Raw genomic sequence first — 21,594 nt, 5'->3', positions numbered from 1 at the left:
GGTTTCCCCTTAGGCTACAAAGCTGGGACTTTGGAACTCACCCCAGCCCCAGTCCTCTCCGAGATCTCCGGCAATCCCTAGTCCCAAGGGGCGGGCAACGGCAGCTGGGGGTCGCCCCACCCTCTGGGATTCTCTCCGGGCCTCTCCCGGAGCCGTGAAAGCTGGGCGTGGCCCCTCTGCTATTGGCAGACAGAGAGTTTTGTCTGCTGTCCGGGCGGAACTCCGGCGCTTCCCCTCCAGGTCGCAGAGCCAGCCTTTGAAACTTCCCCCAGCCCCGGTCCTCTCCGAGATCTCCGGCAATCCCTACTCCCACAGGGAGGGCAACGGCAGCTGGGAGACCTCCGTACCCTCAGCGACTCTCTCTGGGACCCTCTGGGCGCCGCGAACACCAGGCGGGGTCTCCCCGCGGGCTCAGGTGTGCAACTCCAAAGTTTCCCTCTGTGTTTAGGAGTAATTGCGGGGGGTTTAGGTAGGGTTCTGGTCACCTGTTTCCACCATCGCTCCTCTGTTGTGTGCTCGCTCCTGCCCTAGATGTGTGTAGATCCTCTGGGGGCGTCCGTTGGAAGAAAGCCGCTTGCGGGTACTAGGCTGCTCGGTCGGGGTCGGAGAGTTTTCACCTATTTCCACATCCTCCCGGAGGAAAGTCCGTCCACCTTCTGATGTTTAGTCGCGTGGGTATCTCAGACGTCCTGAGATGCTGTCTGGATATCCTTTGCCAAGCGATAAGTGTCCAAATAATTGTAGACTCGAAGGGGGAGAGACAAAGAGGACTACTCACGGCGCCATCTTGGATCTTCCTCTCTAGGATTCCACATTTTTAGACAAGAATTTACTTATCCTGGGGTGTTCAATAATTTCCTATCCATACAGAAGAGGAAACAATGGAATTCCATAGGATCTTTGTTGATGCTGTTGTGTTTTGTTTAGTTTATCAACTGCAATCAGATAAACATTCATGATGAGGCCTTTTAATCAGAAATTATAATTTTAGAATCAAATACAGCTAGGCATAAAAAGTAAAGAAGAAAAACTGAGATACTGTGGAGTTCAGAAACAGAACTTATCACTCTAACAAAGGGCTATAAAATAGTACGTCAGCTTCAGATAGCTGGTTTCAGGTGCCTTTAGTTCCCAGTAAGGACACCCTTTTGCCCACCAGATCTTTTGTAGTTCTTCCCTTAATATGTAACCTTCCTCGTGTATCAAAAGGAATATAAAGCTTAAGTTACTATGCTTAGGAAGTGCATGAAATAGTTTATATTTTTCAAGAAAACAGAATTTATTAATAAAAGAATTCCTGATCTGAATAATGAAAAAACGGTTCAGGGTCTTGGGAGTCTCATGATAGAAATTTTCATGGCTAGATAAAAGTTTCTTTAGTTCAACCAAACACTTTATTTAAACCACGTAGCTTGTAGAAGAAAGCCCAATTATATTCATAGGGAACTCTACCTAGTTGTATTTCCACTTGACTCTAACTAAAATCACAATTAGTTCAAATACTAGCACCAGTGTATGATGATAATTCCTGGTTCTCCAAACAAAACAGTCTGCCAAGTTCTAACTGCCCAACTTCATACTCTTTCCCCGCCTCCCTCTTCCCCTGCTCCGTAGATGCATTCCTTCTTCTGCAAAAGTTATCCTGTGGCCCTTGTTTCAAGAGGCCTCAACCACACAGGCTCAACTATAGTGGCAGCCACACCTATAATGATGACATTAAACCAGCAATAAGTACGGCTTTGGTCATCCAGAATTTAATCTCAGTCTTGCGCACTCAACTTCCACTATAAAATCACTGGGAGCCACAGACACATATCCATGTGTTGTCTTGTTTTGTTTTGTTTTAGAAGGGCAAGCCAATAACCACAGCACAGCAATGCGTTTAACACTCAAACAACAGAACCTACAAGCAAACCCAGGTAAAGGGAACTAACTTGCTTGCTTACACTGTGCTAAAACAAATAGCATTTTCCTGGCTAGTTGATTCACAAAGAAAAAACATTCAAGACATGAAAGAGTTATATTGTTGCCATAAACATATTTTGATTAATACCATTGTAAAATTTTAATAGCTAACAATCAGAACGGGGATAAAAATACCCAGCTACGAAGAGCTCTGTATTATAACGAGGGCATTCTATAAAGAAAAACATTATCTGAATATGTAACTATCACTAATACACCATTTAGACTTTATTTTTCCATGTTGATGCAATCAGATGGACACATTTCTGATTGTTTTAAAAGGATCTAAATGCCTAATCCCTCCTTGCAACACTTCAGATATTAAACATTTCATAACTTCATTTAACTGACTCAGCCATTCACTGCAATCTAACCCTCAGAGATGGTTATGTCTAATTTTGCTTCTTTAATAATGTAGACCAAAACTTTTAAGCACGTCCTTAGTCTTTAGGAAAGAGGTGGACTAAGGCACCCAGAGGACAGAAGTTATAGAAGATGATAAGATCATTTTAATCAACCATTTTCATAACTGTCGGATATGTAAAGATACATGGGCAGTATATGAAGCATCTTTCCCTGGTGTCATTCACAAGCCACACTGACCACTAGACTGTAAGACAGAACTACGAACAAAGGAAGTCTTCAAATCCAGTTGGTACAAGAGCAAGGCTGAGACTAGAGAAGGTGTATGAGGTACCTATGGTGGAAAATTTAAGGAGGCACTCACAGGACCCTAAGAGTGAGTGCATCCTTAAACTATGCACTCTAGGCACCTTATTTGCCTCACCCTAGTCCCTGTCCTGCACAAGAGCTCCAAGGTGATGTTGGCTGCAGGAGCCAGGAGTGCCTGATCTCCAAATTCCATAGCTGAAGCTAAGCTTCAGAACCAATCTTACTTCAGGTAGAAGGAGTTTTCCCACCTTCAGCCCAGTGCTTGGAGACTCAGCCATTTCCCTTAAGGGACCAAGACCAGCCTGGTGTGCTTCCGGATGAGGACTAAGACTCTGCCTCCTCCCTACAAGGCCCATGTGATAAGAACCCAGCAGTCTCCCTGCTTATATACACCAGCCCAAAATCTCGGGCCCTGACACCTCTGACAGAATTCCTGATGCAAATCACCTACTTAGATTACAATATTACTTCTCCCTTGATTTTACCTTCTCTTTATTTGGTCCCAGAATCCATCCCAGCTCCCACCACATGCAATTTCCAGTTCTGTCTGCTTGCTAAGACCACCCTGTGACCTGCTAGTCTAGGCTTCTTAAAAGAGTCTGTGGCTCAGTCTGTCTCTTTACAATTGGCTCCCAGTTAGTCCTACCCCATCAACGTTAACAGAACCATCCAGTTATTGTGACAACCAAAAGTGCCTCCAGCCCTAGTCCTGTTGAGAAACAGTGGAAGCAGACGAGAGCTCATATCTTCAATGAGAAATGGGCCAAGCATTTCAGAGCCTGGTTCTTTCCATGCCAATGGTTCATAAACCTTGCTTGTGTCAAACTCGTCTGGGGGAGCTTCTGATGTATCTATTTAACACACACTTAAAGATAGTGCTTACTATGTGCCTGAAGCTGCTGTAACACTCTACAAATATTAACTCACTTAATCCTCATAACAACCGTTTGAGGTCTGCACATTATTACTCCCATTTTACAGATCAGTAAACTGGGATTTGGGAGGTTAATGAGATACCCAAAATCTAATAAACGTAGAAGCCAAAATTTATTTTGGTTACAGGGTAAATGGTAAGCACCATGTTATGCAGCAAACAATCGTATGGTATCCCCAAAGATCTGATTCAGTAAATCCGGGGAAAGGACTGAGAAATTTGTACGTACCTGAACAAGATTTTCAGGTGATTTAATATACTGAGAAGGGCACCCACCTAATAACTGATATTTGGGAATCACAGCACTATTCTACTCATTTGGGACAGACAGGAGGAAACTTACGTGGCTAGAAATAAATCTGTTTTAGAGTATACTGAAAAAGCAAGGAAAAACAGTGGTTGAGGGAACTACTCATTCAAAACCTTAAGCCAGGCTAATAATACACATCGCTTCATAAAATGGTCAACAGTGAACTATGTATTGTTAAACAGAAAGGAATATATTAAGAATGCAGCATCAGAGGAAGAGTATAAATAGCATTAATAAACATGAAATTATCCTATTAAGTAGGCTACACAACAGCAATGGATTTAAATGAAAGAAGGAAGAACAGCCTCGTTAGTGGTTTGGGGGGCTGCAGATGGGCAGTCGTGAACCAGTTAGACAAGACAAAAGATACCAGGTAACCCTAAAGTGTGACTTCAAGCAATACAGGAATTATAGCAGCTGAAGGGGAAAATAGAAGCAATTGGATAAACATGAAAAAATAAGATAAAATGTGAAAGAAATTTGAAGACAGTTTAGCACCATGCTAATATGATTATCACCACTTTGCAATGTTATGTCATCTTGAGGGGCCCCTGTAAATACACAGAAACATCAGAACCAGGCAGAGCCATAAGCAACAACCCACTCCTGAAAGGAGGTTAACAGCTGTAGACCCATCAGCAGTGTTTCTAGCCACTCAGAATGGAAATGACCGTGAATCAAAGAGTCAATTCAAACATTAACCAGAGCTCCCACTCTGCCAGCCACTGCCATAGAAGGTGGGATACAAAGAAAACTAACATGCTGGAAGCTCAGTCTCTTCAGCTTTACAGACAAGCCTCACCTTCACCTCCAAGCACTAATTAAAGTGACATCCCCCGTGTCAGGAGACGTGTAGTCCTATTCCCACCAGCTCAATTGTAGCGAACCCTAAAGGTTTTGGCGAATGGAGCCAGGAGATGGGTTACCTGAATGCCAAATTTTAGTTTTTAATTAACACAATATTTGGCAGTAAAGTTTTTAAAAAACAATTATCTTGTGAATAAGCCTTCAAAACTGAATGTACTTTGCCAAAGTCTTAACGTATTTCAGTTTCTTTTCAGGGTCACGTATTATAAATCAAGGCAAATAAAATCCACTTTCATCAAACCTTCTCCAATTTGCTATCCTTCCTCAAGTTTCCTCTTTCGCTGTGCTTTTTTATATTCTGGAACACAGTGATACTTTACTCTAGAACTCTCTTTTTCTTTGCAAAACAAGACTCGTCTCATTACCTTGCATTCTCTGTTATTCTTGCCCCTAAAATGATTTTAGCCACTCATATTAGTTGTAACTTTTAACCAATTTGATAACTTCTGTTTCACAGAAAGAACTGGAGGCAGATAATTAAGAATTGTCATATGCAAGCATTTTAGCAGATAAATAAAGCTCATAAGTACATATAACACAACTGTCTACAGCCACACACATTCCCTTTACACCTTCTGAAAGTGGCAAAAATGAACACGTCCATTAACACAACCGAAAAGAACAGCTATCCTATGGCATATAAAAACAAGAAGCAAAAGTATACAAACTTAAAATTATGCTCTCATTAATCAGTGTTTCAGGATTCAACTTTTAAAAATAAATTACCTAGTTATCTAACAATTAATCATTAATTAACTCAATTTAATATTATCTCAAAGTTTTAATTACCTAAGGATTTTGGAAATGTTTAAACTTATGTGATACAAAACATAATTACTGTTGATCTAAAAAGTTCATCTGAATAACTACTCATTTTAGTGAACGCATATTTACATTTTTCATAACCTTAAATTTTCCGGAGCAGTAATGCTAGCTTATTTAATCAGTAAACCAATATACAGAGCTCAGGAAATTCCGATTAGCTAATCTCTTCATGAGAGAACAAATCTAAATGTCATAAAAAAGTACCTGTATTTTACTTAACATTGATAAATCATAGAAAAGACATATAATTGCCTTTTCTTTCTTAAACCAAAATTATTAATCCAGCCTGATTTCCCCAAAGACTCGCCTTAATTACATAAATTTGGATTCTTCAAATGTTTCTAGGACAGCAGTTTTTATAAGAAGGACTTTTTTTCTTGAAAGTCTAGCACACTTAAAGTATTAGAAATTCTGGGCTTTTTTTAAACTTGTGGATTTACACAAGTGCATATGTATGTCTACAGACCAATCAAAACAGAGAAACAGAGTTCCTTTAATTTAAGAGACATTACAATGGAATTCATCAATACCCTCCAGAAGCATGAAAACATTTTACATTCACATAGCAAGATACCAAAGCTATCCTAAACTGTAGACACACAGAGAGCTTATAGCTCCAGCTTTACCACCTCAATCCCAGGTTGAAAGTCAACACAAAAACTCACCAGCCCTTATCTCAAAAAGCTGTTCTCCTCCCCAGTGAGCACAAAATTCTTAATTAATTTGAGCTCATGAAGGACAAAGAAAAAGACTAAAAAACTGATTCATTGTCATCTCTCTTCTAACAGAGACTAGATCTCCATCATCCAACAGGTATCACCAAATCGTTAGACCATAAAACCAAATTCCCAATCATTGCTGCTACCAATGTTTAATAACTGAGCCATGCACAAATCAGAAACAAAAACAAAATTGTTAAAAATAAGTAAAAATTAAAAATAGACAGTAAAGGGGTCGGCCCTGTGGCCAAGTGGTTAAGTTTGTGTGCTCCACTTCGGTGGCCCAGGGTTTCACCGGTTCGAATCCTGGGCACGGACATTGCACCACTCAATGGGCCACGCTGAGGCGGCGTCCCACATGCCACAACTAGAAGGATTCACAACTAAAATATACAACTATGTACTGGGGGACTTTAGGGAGAAAAAGGAAAAATTTTTTTTAAATCTATAAATAAATAAAGTTTAAAAAAAAGACAGTAAACAGTTCTATAATCACTTTGGATTTACTGTAAGAACCAATAAAAGAAATGCCTGGGCTTAACCCATAAGGTACACTTCTTTTGCTATACAGTTTGGCTTCATCACGTATGCCCACTTGGGTATCTCCATGGAACCTTGAGATTTCTTATATTAAAGCATAATTTTCAAAAATGTAAAATGTCTCTCATGCAAATATAAAATGAACATATGTCAAATTTTTATTCAACTCTAATTAATGATGGAACAGGTAAGATGTTAGGACCAATCCAGAGATTATGAGAAGCTAGGCATATATAATAAAGAAATGTTAGGATAGGATTGCAGAGTTAGATATAAAACTGCTTAATATCTTACGGAACAACAAGTCATAACCTACAGGGTTATCTGGCTCACCAGATAGAAACTACTTGCATCTCTGTCAGACAAAAAGCTGTAAGTTAACCTCTGCCCCTACAGAATTGTAAAATAGCCCAGTCAATAGAAAGTCAAGCCCAGAAAAGCTCTGAAAGAACACTCAGTAATCTCTTGCCTATTTACAAGTTTTGGATAATTTTTCTCATTGGAGCGAGATATTGCAAATATTGCATGGGACATACACTGAAAAATCATTCATTTATCTGAAATGCATATTTAACTGGGCATTCTGTATTTATCTTTTAACCCTAATAAGTTAACAAAAACTTTACCAAATCTCTACAGCTCCGTTGCCAACAATATATCCCTTAAATCTGTGCCTAGCTTCATATCCTTGCCTAGATAATAAATATTAAGTGTATTTCTACCACGCCTCTCTTCTTTATATTTACCACTGGGGGGCGCATATAACTCACAGTCTACTGGATGCGAGGGACTGAACAGACCACAGCAGTGTTTCCACTTCTGATCCGCTAGGGGACCGTTCGGGAAACTCTCAGATTTCACACCCAGGTTCTGCTCTTGCGCGCCCTAAGCATCTGTGCGCATGCGCAGAACTGCTCCAACGCGAGATTGGGACTGCGCAGGCGCTCCAGTGAGTGTGCAGAACCTATTGGTAGGACCCAGGGTGCAGGGGAACCGAGGAGGTGGGGCCGCTGGGAGTGCGCATGCGCTGGGGCTGAGGAGGCTGAAGGCCGCGGGGCAGCCGAAGCTGTGCGTGAGTGGTGTGCTTCGCTCCGTGGAGATGCCCAGCCGGGGGGCGCTCCCGGAGGACGGCGCCGGGCTGGTGCCTACTGACAGCTCGGCCCCTCACAAAGAGGATCTTAGCAGCAAGGTGAGTGTGGCACGAGGCGGGAGGGCCCGCAGGCTCGGGACGGGGCGCCGCTCAGCCCCAGGGAAGGTCGCCGGGGCCGCGTGGACCACTCTCGGCTTTGTCCAACTCCTTGACTCTTTTTATTCGTCGCACTGGACAGGTACAGTTAAGGGAGACCCTGAAGCTTGCCCCGAAATTAGACCCAGGTGGCAGTGGGGCGGAGATTTGGTTAGGATTTTTCCTCTCTACGCTTTAAACTTTTAGAAATACTGCTCACCCTAGATTCGCTGCCGATACTCTCCATCTCAGGAAATGTCGCCACCAACCATCCAGTTGTCCAGGCCAGTGATTTGGGAACCATCCTTGACGTCCATCACGAAGTCCTATGGGTTCTGCTTCTAAGGCTCATTTCAAATATGTCGCTTTTTCACCGTGTACACTCTCACCATCCTAAACCAGCCACCGTGGTCCACCGTCGGGAACCCCGCAAAGACTACCCAACTGATCTCTTGTCATCCATCGTTACCTTCTTCCATTCTTTCCTCCGCATTAGCCAGAGCAATGATCCTAAAACTCGTATTTGATCGTCACTCCTCCACCCAAAAAAGGCGGGGGAGGGGAGCCAGTATAACCGAGATCTTAACTGCCATAAAAAGACAAAACCTTTAAAAATATATTGGAGACGGGGATGGTTATAGCTATTCAGGTATTAGATGTCCTACAGTCTACTTTGGCTCTGTCCCAAACTAACAGTGACATTTTGGGCAAGAGTCTAATCCCTCTTATCACAGTTTCATTGTTTGAAGTAAAGTGAAATGTATACCAGACATTCCTAAAGTGAATGGAAAAGCAGTGTTCAAACATAGCTCTCAAGGAGGTTATACATTCGGTTATGGAATGCGACTCAATCTGGTCAGTCACTGCCCTGTCAACTGGAGAGACACAAGGGTACACTCTTCTGGGGGGTGAATTTTCAAACCCCGCATAGCCCACTCTGGATACCACCATAGCAAGCCACTTAGACTGATGTATGACAGATCCCTGAGGCATGTGAGGTAAGACAAAGATTATAAAAACTGCTTTTAGAGGCACTGTTGACACTATGTAATCAGGCACGTTCAAAGAATAACGACCTTTACTGAAAAGAGTTGGAAAAAAACTTAGTTTCCGCTTAGTTGAGCTCTCTCCTACTAATGAAAAGTGAGGCCTAGTTGAGCAGTGCCAGCATTGTGCTGGTCTTTGAGATACAAAGGGGAATGAAGCAAACATGGAAAGTGATGGGTCTTCCTGCCCCAGGTAGGCATTTAGTACTACTTGCTGGTTCTGAATGTCTGGCTGCACCGTTTAGTACATAAATCGTGAAAAGCATTGCTATTTGTGGGGAAAAAAGTAACTAACCCCTCACTCCATTTGCTGGTTGTTTTTTGGGTTTTTTCCCCAAAAAAAGCTAAAACATAAAAGAAATCATTGAAAAACTAGTATTACTTTTGGTGCATCTTGTTTATTTTAAATAAAAGGTATAAACCTTGTTTAGTAACTTCGGCCCTTGCCTGGATGCTGGTTACCGACGCCAGACTCCCTGGCTGGGCTCAGTGGGCTGGCTAACCCTTGACAAGTCTGAGCACTGTTTCCTCCTCCAACTTTGCCCCACCTGCACCCCCACACAGACTGTGGTTGAAGGGAGTCTCTGAAGTCACAGACTGCCCATTATAGCCCCTTATCCCATCTCTAATTTTAAAGGGCCCTCACTGAGCATACTTTGAAAACCTCTGGTTTAAGATGTTTTTCTTTATTTCAATAGATTAAAGAACAAAAAATTGTTGTGGATGAACTTTCTAACCTGAAGAAGAACAGGGTGAGTTATTAGAGTAACTGAATAGTATGTGGGAGGTTTCATTATACCTTATTAACTATATAGTGAAGTTATAAGAATCATATGATTTATATTTATATTAAAACTTACAAGATTTCAGGGGCCGGCCCGGTGGCGCAGCAGTTAAGTTTGCACGTTCTGCTTCAGTGGCCCAGGGTTCCCCAGTTTGGATCCCGGGTGTGGACATGGCACCACTTGGCAAGCTGTGCTGTGTTAAGCATCCCATGTATAAAGTGGAGGAAGATGGGCACAGATGTTGGCTCAGGGCCAGTCTTCCTCACAGCAAAAAGAGGAGGATTGGCAGCAGATGTTAGCTCAGGGCTAATCTTCCTCAAAATAAATAAATAAAAGTGAAAAAAACTTAAAAGATTTCAGCATCTTTTTAGTTAAATTGCAACAGCGAAAAGCATCCAAGATTTTATAGATATATATATCATATAGATATCTGTAAATTAATCATAGTTGATGATATCTTTTCTCCATCATGTGCAATTCACATTACCTTTGAATCAAATGATACAGATTGTAGTATGGTGTCTTTGAGCTATAATCAATAATGTTATTTACTTTATACTGGAATTTGGTGTTTTCTTTTGAAATGAGTTTTATATTGAGAAGAGAGGAACTGTTTCTTTAAATGAATGTGGGTAATTGTTGAAAAAGCAAAAAGGATAAATACTTCCCCCCCCAAAAGTGTTTTACAAATCTTCCAAGTATTTAGCATAATTACGTAATGCCATTTCCACTAATGTATTCATAACAAGCAAGCTACTGCTTCATGTGTAGTTATATTATCAAAAATTACTTCCTTTTTTTTTTTTTTTTTTTTTGCTGAGCAAGATTAGCCCTGAACTAACATCTCTGCCATTTTTCTCTATTTTATATGTGGGACACTGCCACAGCATGGCTGCCAGGAAGTGTGCATCCATGCCTGGGATCTGAACCCATGAACCCACATGCTGAACTTAACCACCAGACCATGGAGCTGGCCCCAATAATTACATTTTAAGGTCAGGAAGAAATGATTTTGAGCCCTTTAAAGCATTTTAAAGATAATTTGAGGGGCCCGGCCCCGTGGCTGAGTGGTTAAGTTCACGCACTCCACTTCGGTGGCCCAGGGTTTCGCCAGTTCAGATCCTAGGTGCTGACATGGCATCACTCATCAGGCCATTCTGAGGCAATGTCCCACATAGCGCAACCAGGGGCACTCACAACTCGAATATGCAACTATATATTGAGGGGCTTTGGAGAAGAAGAAGAAGAAAAAAAGAGATTGACAACAGATGTTAGGTGTCAATCTTTAAAAAAGAGATAATTTGGTAGCTGACAAGTCAGACATTTCTGATACTGTCACTTGTGGAATATTAGAAATTAAGGCATAATTAATACAAATTTTCTAGAGGGAAAATTGGCAGAATGTCTTATTGAAGCCTTAAAACTTTGTAACACTTTGACCCAGCAGTTCCATTTCTAGGAATTAATACTTAGGAGAGAATCATGGGAATGCACAAAGATTTAGTTTCAAAGATGTTCATCACAATGTTGATTCATAGTAGTGAAAAGTTGGTGACAACTGTCTAAAACTTGAGAACTCACCAAATAAACTGTAATATGTTATACTCATATAGTAACGTTGCAAAAGAACACTACTGAGAAACAGTATTCTCAATATAATGTTCATTGATAAAAGCAAATTATAAGTCTATAGTTATAGGAGCAGCCTTTTTTGTTAAATAGGAACTGTATTGTAGTATATGCTATAGAGAGAGAAGAGGTTCACCTCAGTGTTAACAGTAGCAGTTTCTAGATGGTGGGGTAATAGATGACTTTTGTTTATTTATCTGCATTTGCTAAGGGATTGTTCTGAGCACGTTACTAAAGTTCAAGAATAAGCAATAACACGGTTCAGAGTTTGGACATCTACTTTTTCGATCAAATCGTGATATTAGCCTAAATTATGTTTTGCAGAAAGTGTATAGGCAGCAACAGAACAGCAACATATTCTTTCTTGCAGACCGAACAGAAATGCTTTCTGAAAGCAAAAGTAAGTTTCTTTGGTATATTATTTGGAAACACACAGAAAGTCTTTTGTAGGCTTTCTGTAGAAATTTATGGTAGCGCCTGAATTATACTATCTATATCTGAATGTTTAAATATATTGGGTGGTGTACCAGTTAATAAAATTAATGCAGTGGTTTTTCTTCCACTAAGCCTTCCAAAGATGAGTCTACAGTAAAAATAAAAGCAATTAAAAGTACATAAGATGCATTTAGAAAGCAGTAATTATTAACGTGTTTGGAGTCTTAGACAGATCTAGGTATGAAAAACTGTTCTACCACTTTCTACCTTTGTGACTTTGAGTGAATTACTTTGAGCCTCCAAAGAATTGTGAGATTTAAATAAGATGGTATATATATATATAATACGTAGCCCTGTGCCAGGGCCAGAATAACCATGAGATAAGCAGAAACTATTTTCCTACGAGGTAAACTTCCGTCATTAGAAGCTTGTTGTAAATTACTGTTCACACTAACGCGGTGCATATACTCAAGTGGTTTAGTCTTGGTAAATAGCCTATGTTGCCCTATGAATTACGTGGTAAAGGTCCAAGAATTTTTATTTTACTTAATATTTCTTCTCCCCTCCCCCCACAGATATATTAGATGAGCTGAAAAAAGAATACCAAGAAATAGAAAACTTAGAGAAGACCAAAATCAAGAAATAGTCAATTTGATTTCACAGAACAATGTGCGGCATTTGTTGTTCTGTAAGCTTTTCTGCTGAGTGTTTCAGCAAAGGTTGGAAAGAGGATTTGCGGTATAATCTTGAACGACGGGGACCCAATAGTAGTAAGCAGTTGTTAAAGTCTAACACTAACTACCAGTGTTTATTTTCTGGTCATGTCCTCCACTTAAGAGGTGTTTTGACTGCCCAGCCTGTGGAAGATGAAAGAGGCAATGTGTTCCTGTGGAACGGAGAAGTCTTTAGTGGAATAAAGGTTGAAGCTAAAGAGAATGATACTCAAATAATGTTTAATTATCTTTCCTCTTGTGAGAATGAATCTGATGTTTTGTCACTCTTCTCACAAGTCCAAGGTCCGTGGTCTTTTATATATTATCAAGCATCTAGTCATCATTTGTGGTTTGGTAGGGATTTTTTTGGTCGCCGGAGCTTACTTTGGCATTTTAGTAATCTGGGCAAGAGTTTTTGCCTCTCTTCAGTTGGCACCCAAACCTCTGGAGCAACCAGTCAGTGGCAGGAAGTTCCAGCGTCTGGTATTTTCAAAATTGACCTCAAGTCTACTTCCATTTCCAAATCTGTAGTTTTAAAATTGTATCCTTGGAAATGTACTTCCAGGGAAAATGTTATCAAAGAATGTGTTAATAGCCTGACTCAAATTTCAGCAAACTTGCAAACATTTGTCTCAGTGATTGCAAATGAAGCCAAACTCTGTCTTGAAGAACCTGTCGTTCCTTTAAATATGATGTTGCCACAGGCTCCATTTGAGATTCACTGTAGGAACATTTCCTGTCTCCCACCGACAAGAGAGACCCTTGAGGTCTTTCTTACTGATGGACGCAGGAAGGAAATAGTTCACCAGTTCATCGATGTCCTGAGTATCGCAGTCAAGAGACGTGTCTTGAATTTACCTAGGGATGAAAACCTGACACCAAGTGAAGTTTCCAAAACTTGTGATAGGAAAGCAAATGTTGCAATCCTGTTTTCTGGGGGTATTGATTCCATGGTTATCGCAACCCTTGCTGACCGTCACATTCCTTTAGATGAACCAATTGATCTTCTCAATGTGGCTTTCATGACTAAAGAAAAGACCATACCAACTAGTTTTAACAAGAAAAGTGGAAAACAGGAAAATCGTTGTGAAATACCTTCTGAAGAATCCTCTAAAAATGTTGCTCCTGCTGCTGCTGCTAGTCCTGATAAACAGTTCAGGGTACCGGATCGGATCACAGGGCGAGCGGGGCTGAAGGAGCTGCAGGCCGCTAACCCTTCCCGGACTTGGAATTTTGTTGAAATTAATGTTTCTCTGGAAGAACTGCAAAACTTCAGAACAACTCGAATATGCCATTTAATTCAGCCCTTGGATACGGTATTGGATGATAGCATTGGCTGTGCAGTGTGGTTCGCTTCTAGAGGAATTGGTCGGTTAGTGACCCAGGATGGAGTGAGATCGTATCAGAGCACGGCAAAGGTATGGCCCGGGGTTTCTGCTCGGAAGAATTTGAGACCTAATGTTAACCTTAAAGCTTTTACCATTTAGGTTGCCAGAATATAGCATATTTTAGTTCCATTTAAACTATAACACTGTATATATGACTTTTAAAAATTGGGCATATTTTACTATTTTGTGACTTTGTCCTGTGTTTTTTCTCTGGAAATGTTATCTTTGAGGTGATAATTCTTTAAGCTTTGCCTTTAGTTACTTTCCTCACTGGATGGAGCTAACCCTTCTCACGTGGCTTTCTTTCGCCCTTTCTAGGTGGTGCTGACTGGAATTGGTGCCGATGAGCAGCTTGCAGGCTATTCTCGTCATCGCGTTCGCTTTCAGACTCATGGGCTGGAAGGATTGAATAAGGAGCTCGAGATGGAACTGGGTCGAATCTCTTCTAGAAATCTTGGTCGTGATGACAGAGTTATTGGTGATCATGGAAAAGAAGCAAGGTAATTTTAATTATCTGAGTGTTACTGGGTAATTTTTTAAAAACAGTGAACTCTAAAAGGAGATTTTTAGGTTACTTTTTTTTTTGGAGACTGTTCAAATAATATCTTGGCTTTTATTACAAACACAGTCAGTCAGAAGCGAAGCTGCGGAGGATCCAGAGCAGCAGTTTTCCAGAACCCGTTCTCCAGGAAATGCCTTTTCAGTAATTTTCAGAGATGATACCATGATGTGATTGCTTTTAAGACTACAGTGAAAAAGACTGTAAAACTGAGGTAGTGAAACGCTGAGAGAGGGTATTTAAAGGGTTTGTTCCGTTTTAAATGTTTGCTTTCCTCCCAGTAAGGGCGTAGACCCTGTGCCCAGGCTGTCTCCTCCATGTTATGGAACCTGGCTTTGTCTCTAAGACGTTTCTGTGTGTGTAGAGCTATACTGACTTAAGTGGTGGTTCTAGTACTGGATTCCCGTCTGTTCAATGTTTTTGGGCTTTTTTTTTTTTTTTTTTATGAAGATAAGCCCTGAGCTAGCATTTGTGCCCATCTTCCTGTGTTTTATATGTGGGACACCTGCGACAGCATGGCTTGACAAGCGGTGCGTAGGTCTGCGTCCAGGATCCGAACCAGCGAACCCCGGGCAGCAGAAGCAGAGTGTGCAAACTTAACCACTGTGCCACTGGGCTGGCCCCTGTTGAAAGTTTTTTAAACACGGTTTAGTCATATGTTACAGATTACCCAGAACCTTCAAAGAGATCAAGGCGCTTTCATTACATATATTCTCTTTTTAATCTTGGGGATTTATTTTTACCTACAGTGTGTGTCTGAAGGTAGTAAACAAGTGCTTGAACATTGCTTTTTAAAGCATTAAAGGTAAAAGGAAGATGTGTCATTTAGTTAGAAAAAGCAGAAATTTATTGAAGTGGGTTAATCTGGTAAGTGGCAGTTTATTGCACGGGCCTGCCTGCTCTGAGACGCCACTGCTGCTGCCTCTGCGTCAGTCGTCCTCCTTCCACTGAACTGTGGCTGCTTTGCGCACTTGTCATTCTTAGGTTGCCAGTTCTGACACATGCACAGTTTTGTCTACTGTATCATTATTCTGTCATAATTTTCAAAATTTCTTTATAATGAGATAAATAATGCCCCAACGCAGTCTGTAAGATGTTTTCTCTTTTAAGGGTGTGTGTGAGAGAGAAAGAGAAATTAAATCCATTTCTTCAGCTAGGTCAGAGAAAAGGGGGTTTATTTTATTCATTAAAAGTGGCTAATTCTGCAGGCCCCGTGTGATGCCCTCAGGTAGAAATGCATATGAAGAATGTCTAAAACAGCTAATACAGAGTTGTGGTTTAACAAATGCCATTGTGGTGGCTAGATTTAAATAATCAATTTATTATGTATTTTGGCATACGTATTAACAGTAATAATAGATTACTTTTTAATAGATTTTAATAGATTATTATATGTAAATTAATTTGTTTTTACAATTAATTCATTTTTATAAAATATTCCATTTAACAAATACCTTTACCCCTTCCAATTGCTCTGAACTAGAATAAAATGTAATGAAACAACACTAATGTAACTGTATTTGCATTTTGATGAATTCGGGGGGTAGTCTTAAAGTATGTTAAACAAAAGAGAACAGAATTTTATTGGAACTAGGGAAGCCAAAAGGTCAAGAAGTTTGCTTTTTTTTTTTTCAGGAAGATTAGCCCTGAGCTAACATCTGCTGCTAATCCTCCTCTTTTTTTTTTGCTGAGGAAGACTGTCCCTGAGCTAACATCCATGCCCATCTTCCTCTGCTTTCTATGTGGGACACCTACCACATCATGGCTTGACAAGCAGTGTGTAGGTCCACACCTGGGATCCAAACCAGCAAATCCTGGACTGCCAAAGTGGAATGTTTGAACTTAACCACTGTGCCCTGGGCCAGCCCCAGAAAGTTATTTTTTTAATCTCATACTTTGTTTTGTTACACCGATTTGTCACCATTTAAATGTTTAAGTGTAATGAAGCGATTTTGATACCGTTGGTAAATGTTTCACAAGGTCAAGATTGTAGAGCCCTTCTATATTGGTTTCCTATCCCTAAAGTTCAGTTTCTTTGGACATGATAAAGAGCAGACAGAGACTGAATAATTCACTGAAGACCATGCTTGTTTTCAAGGCATCCCCAAAGGATATCTTGAGAAACAATTTGAAATTATTTCTTGACACCATAGACTTAATTTATTTATCTATTGAGGCAAAATTTATTTTGTAGCATATGTATTAAAATCAGTCACGTGTTGTGAAATACCTTTTTAATGTGATTGAATTTTAGCTGTAAAATTGCGTAAATAACCAGAATATTTTAATTGAGCAAAGTAGTGCCTCCCCAAAATTAATTTTTTATTGTAAATTTTAACATGTTGAATAAAATGTAAAAAAAAAAATCATAACACATTGATTTTATTTTTCTATACTGGTTATATTTATCTATTTATTTTAGATTTCCTTTCCTGGATGAAAGTGTTGTCTCCTTTCTAAATTCCCTACCAGTTTGGGAAAAGGCAAACTTGACTTTACCCCGTGGAATTGGTGAAAAACTAATTTTGCGTCTTGCAGCAGTGGAACTTGGTCTAACAGCATGTGCTCTTCTGCCGAAACGTGCCATGCAGTTTGGATCCAGAATTGCAAAAATGGAAAAGAATAATGAAAAGGCATCTGATAAATGTGGACGGCTCCAAGTCATTTCCTTAGAAAACCTTTCTATTGAAAAGGAGACTAAAACATAATATTTTACAATGTAACAACATTTACTGAATGATGATAATAGAAAAATAAAACACTGTGCTGCTTTATTATTGTATAATGTAGTGGTTTTAAAGTTCATTACGTGGCTTTTTACTTAACTATATGGTTTATTATAACCAATTTAGTCAAGTTGACACTGGAGAGAGAGAGAGATTATATTTGAAAGAACATCTTGAATATTTTAAACTGTAATACTGACATTGTTTTGAGCTCTTACATGGTAGTGTCCTGCCAGCAACACTAAAAGAAGGCAGCTTTTACTGACTCTTCATGGTGGCTACATCCAGAAATAATTTGTTATTGCTGTTGTCTGGGGCCTGGTTTAGGCAGGGCCCTATTTAACAGATAAGAGAACTAAGGTTTAGAGAAATTATACAATTGGCTTTAGATTCACACTCCTGAGCAATAATACTTGGTGCTTCTATTACATCTCTTTAGGCAGCTCATTTGCCCACTCTGAGAACTTTTGAAGACTGTTTTAAACATTCTCCTGTCGCACAAATCTCCAGCCTCTTCTTCATTGCCCCATTCTCAGCTCTTGACATGGGCTTTTCACAGAGAGATCAGATTCGTCAGGCCAAGAACTGCCCCCACTTTCCAACACCAGAACTTCTAACTGACCTGTAGGTAGCCCCAGCCTTTTCCCCCTTCTTGCCATTAGAAAGGGAAATGCGTCGATCCAGCCAACAAAACGCTGTGCCTCCACTTGTTCTCTGTATCCCAACCCTTCCTGCCTTTCAGGAACCTTATGATCTTCTCTCTCCAGTATCTTCAGCCTCCTCTCTGTAGAATCCTTCCTATCATCATCTAAAATGTTCTGGTCTATACCAATTTAAAATGCATGTCCCTGGTCCTACATCTTCTCTGCTTACCTCTCGCCTCCCATCCACACTCACCTCTCCACTTTTTCACTCTACTCCACTCCAACTTGACATCCACCCACGTTATTCAGTTGTGTCCACCATACCCAGGTCACTGGGATCTATCCCCAATTAGGGCTGACACCCTTTTTGGATCTGGACATAATCATAGTAGGAAAGGAATTTTAGGATACTGACAAGCCTGGCAAGACTTTCACATGCCCTGAATTTATTCCCCGGTAAATGTAATGTTCAAATCAGATTTAGATATTACCCGAATAACTCATCCCTCTACCTGAAGGCAAACAACTTCAAGTGTCTGTGTGATCCTGAGCACTAAATTGACATTGCTCATATCAGGAGCAGATAAACTAAGAGGTTTGCCCAGCACCATAGAGTTGAATATAACACTAGTTTTATAATAATAATATAGTTTAATTCTAAAAACAGCTATTATTTATATAGAGCTGACCATGTGCCCGGCACTATTCCGTGAGCTTTACATGTATTTAGTCAGTTGAACTCTAGGGTATCTGCTCCAGCAGGATACTCTCTCTGCGTGGTTTGTGTGTGTGTGTGTTTTTTTCAGTCGCCAGAGGGCCTGATTGTTTACAAGCTTCTGGCCATTCAATCCCATAAACTCTGGGATGAAGTTCTATGTTAATCCTTAAACAAAGGAACAATCTTGCCCAAGATTTGAGACACTTAGAACAAACCATCTGAGTACCAGAACAAAAACCTTTTAAGTAGAGGCATGTACACAGATTGTTTGTAAGGACAAACATGCAAATCTCTTAAAGAAGGCAGTGTCTTTTTGACATCCTTTGCCCTGGTACAGCAATCATAAATTTACTAATATTCAGTACCTCTATAGCAGGTAAAATAATGACATGGTTGGAGTAAGAGAAATTCTCCCCCCAAACAGTCACCAAAAACCTCCATGTTGCTAAATTCAGTGGAAAAGTTTCAGTTCTCACCTCCCTTGACCTAACAGCAGCATCCAAAGATGTTGGCCCTTCCCTTATTCGTGAGACACTTCTCTTGGCTTTTGAGACCAATCTTGGTTTTCCTCCTGCCTTCCTGACTGCTCACTCTGTCTTCTTTTTGGACACCACCCTCTCCATCTGACCTTTAAATATTAAATTTCTCAGGTCTCTATCCTGGGTTCTCGACTGTTCTCTGTTCTCTCTTGACTTCAGCCACTCCCCTGGCTTCAGTACCCTAAGCCTGCCCAAGTGTATACATCTAACCCAAGTTGCCATTCTTAGGCAGTCCTGTATATCTAAGGCATATCTGACACCCCTACTTGGTTTTCTCACAGGTACATCAAGGTCAACATGTCCACAGCTGAACTCTCACTCCTGCCATGACCCTCTGTTGCTCCTGACAGAAATTTGGGTGTCACCTAGACCACCACCTTTTTCAACCCTCCACCCCCATCTAACCTGTTACCAATAGGCCACCTCATTACTTCTCAAACCCATCCCCAGCTCTCCATCTCCACTGCCACCGCTCAGCCTGCACCTTGCCTCTACTGCCACCAGCCCACCATAAACTTTTAGAATAAAGTTCAAAACCATTAACCCAGCAGCCTGCATGAACTGGCCTTCACCTACCACTCCAGCCTAATTTTGTGCCCACATCTCTCTTGTTCTCTATCCAAGGTTTTCTTCACTTTCTCAAAAATTTCAACTTTCTTCTCAGCTCAGTTCATCACCTGTGGTTCCCTATCTCTGGAAAGCTACTTCAACTCTTCGCTTGGGTAGTTCTTTTTCATCTTCCAGGCTCGGCTTAAAAGATCACTTCCTCAGGGCGGCCTTTCCCGGTCCTTGGTCTTGGTTAGCTTTCCTTCATGTGCTGCCATTACATCTTACACCTATCATACTGTTTAAATATAGTCGTGTGATCATCTGTCTAATTGTCTGCCCTGTTGCCCAGGGTCTCCACCTCCTAGCACAGTGCCTGGCTCATAATAAGCGTTCCATACACGTTTGTTGAATGAAGCAATAATGATGGCGGCGGGATTCCAACTCAGGACTACCTCCCAGCCTGGCGCATTCGCCTCTGCCACTCCGTTTTTGTGTTTCCGCAGAGCCAAATCCTGAATGTAGAAAGAGAGCAGCACAGCGCAGGGAGCAGGAGGTGGGACTGAGTTCCCTGGGGAGGGAGGGAGGGGCATCTGTAGGGGAAGGTCTGAGCACAGGGGCCCCTTGGGGCGCGGCCCCGGGACCAATGACTTCGTCCCGCGCCCGGGCGGCGGTGGGTCGGGCCTGGCCGTGAGCCGCGGACGGCAAGGAGGCCTCCCCAGGCCCTCGCCTCAGGAAACCCCCGCTCGGACCTCCCCGCGGCGGCTCCCCGCCTCCTGCGCAGCGGGGCTCCTCACGGTGGGGTCCGGCCCAGCGAGAAGCCACTGGAGACGATTACTGTCCGCGGCCCCCAGGAATACTCCGGGGAGCAGCGTGGACGCAGCTTCCCTGTCCTAGACAAGAAAACAGTCGTTTCAAAGTAGGTTTCTTCCCTTTCCTTGTGCTTTCCCCTCTCCCGTGTCCGTGTGGGCACAGGTCTTGGACCTGAGTAGGGACAGACTTGGGTTGCTTCTGATTCTGAAGATGTGAAACCTTAGGCACGTTCTGCAGCCTTCTTAGTCCCCATCTCTGTGTCCATAAAGCGGGAATACCAACGCCTCTCTTTGAGCTGGGTTCTCAGAAAGTGCCTTGCTGAATTAGCAGCAGCGGCATCGCCTCTAACTTTTCAGAATTGCAAATTCTCTGGCCTTAACTCCAACCGATTGAATCAGAAACTCCAGGGTAGGGTCCAGCAATCTGTTTGAACAGGCCCCAGGTGATTTCATGCGAGCTAAATTTTGGGAGCTGCTGTATAAGGGGACAATTAAATGAAATAAATAAAATATTGTGTATAGAGAGCCAGGCAAATAGTCGATGCTCAATGAATAGTCGTTATAGTTATTGTTATTCCAGGAACAGGGAGGCATTCAGTTGCACAGAAATGGAAAGTTAAGCAGGCACTTCTTGTCCTTCCTTTTCTTTTAAGCAAGTCTTTTCTTGCTTAAAAAAACCCCTAAAAACAAAATAAACATGCAAAAAAGTCTCTCCAACAAAAAAGAATAGGTATGCAACAGTAGCTTCTCATATATAAACTTAAATTTCTTTTTGACATATTTCTTAGTATCTTTTGACTTCTGTTGAAAAGTAGGACATGATTAATGTTAACGACTTTACAGTTTTAAATGTTTTAAATCAAATTTCAACTTTCTTACGCTGCAATTAGTTTAAGATTGAAAAATGTAATAGAACTACATATGATCCCAGCAATTCCACTTCTGGGTATTTATCCTAAGAAAACAAAACCACTAACTTGAAAAGATGTATGCACCC

The 21,594-nt window shown here is 41.1% G+C and overlaps 2 protein-coding genes across 2 annotated transcripts in view; both read left to right on the top strand.

The window, feature by feature from the left end:
• The first annotated feature begins 7,934 nt into the window (after nt 1-7,934).
• On the top strand, nt 7,935-17,386 carry LOC124233502 (asparagine synthetase domain-containing protein 1-like). The gene is made up of 5 exons (XM_046650647.1): nt 7,935-8,021; nt 9,802-9,855; nt 12,528-14,083; nt 14,372-14,553; nt 17,035-17,386. The coding sequence occupies exons 3-5, from the start codon at nt 12,620-12,622 to the stop codon at nt 17,318-17,320; spliced, it is 1,932 nt and encodes a 643-aa protein (XP_046506603.1). The 5' UTR covers nt 7,935-8,021; nt 9,802-9,855; nt 12,528-12,619; the 3' UTR covers nt 17,321-17,386.
• Nucleotides 17,387-20,439: 3,053 nt separating this feature from the next.
• The window catches only part of LOC124233475 (ankyrin and armadillo repeat-containing protein-like), a 66,119-nt gene continuing 64,964 nt past the window's right edge, over nt 20,440-21,594 (top strand). Inside the window, exon 1 of the mRNA XM_046650591.1 lies at nt 20,440-20,704. The gene's annotated coding sequence lies outside the window, so the exon portion shown is untranslated. The remainder of the gene's footprint in view (nt 20,705-21,594) is intronic.

The sequence above is a fragment of the Equus quagga genome, unplaced genomic scaffold (genome assembly GCF_021613505.1).
Source record: "Equus quagga isolate Etosha38 unplaced genomic scaffold, UCLA_HA_Equagga_1.0 203_RagTag, whole genome shotgun sequence".
Taxonomy (NCBI): Eukaryota; Metazoa; Chordata; class Mammalia; order Perissodactyla; family Equidae; genus Equus; species Equus quagga.
Note: the sequence above shows the minus strand (reverse complement) of the source record. Positions and strands in the feature narration are given on the sequence as shown.

What these genes read in the sequence shown, in the direction of transcription:
- LOC124233502 (XM_046650647.1), top strand. Translation starts at nt 12,620, where the DNA reads ATGTGCGGCATTTGTTGTTCTGTAAGCTTTTCTGCTGAGTGTTTCAGC. An exon ending in CGTATCAGAGCACGGCAAAG is followed by an intron (nt 14,084 to 14,371) that starts GTATGGCCCGGG and finishes CGCCCTTTCTAG; the next exon opens with GTGGTGCTGACTGGAATTGG. An exon ending in GATCATGGAAAAGAAGCAAG is followed by an intron (nt 14,554 to 17,034) that starts GTAATTTTAATT and finishes TATTTATTTTAG; the next exon opens with ATTTCCTTTCCTGGATGAAA.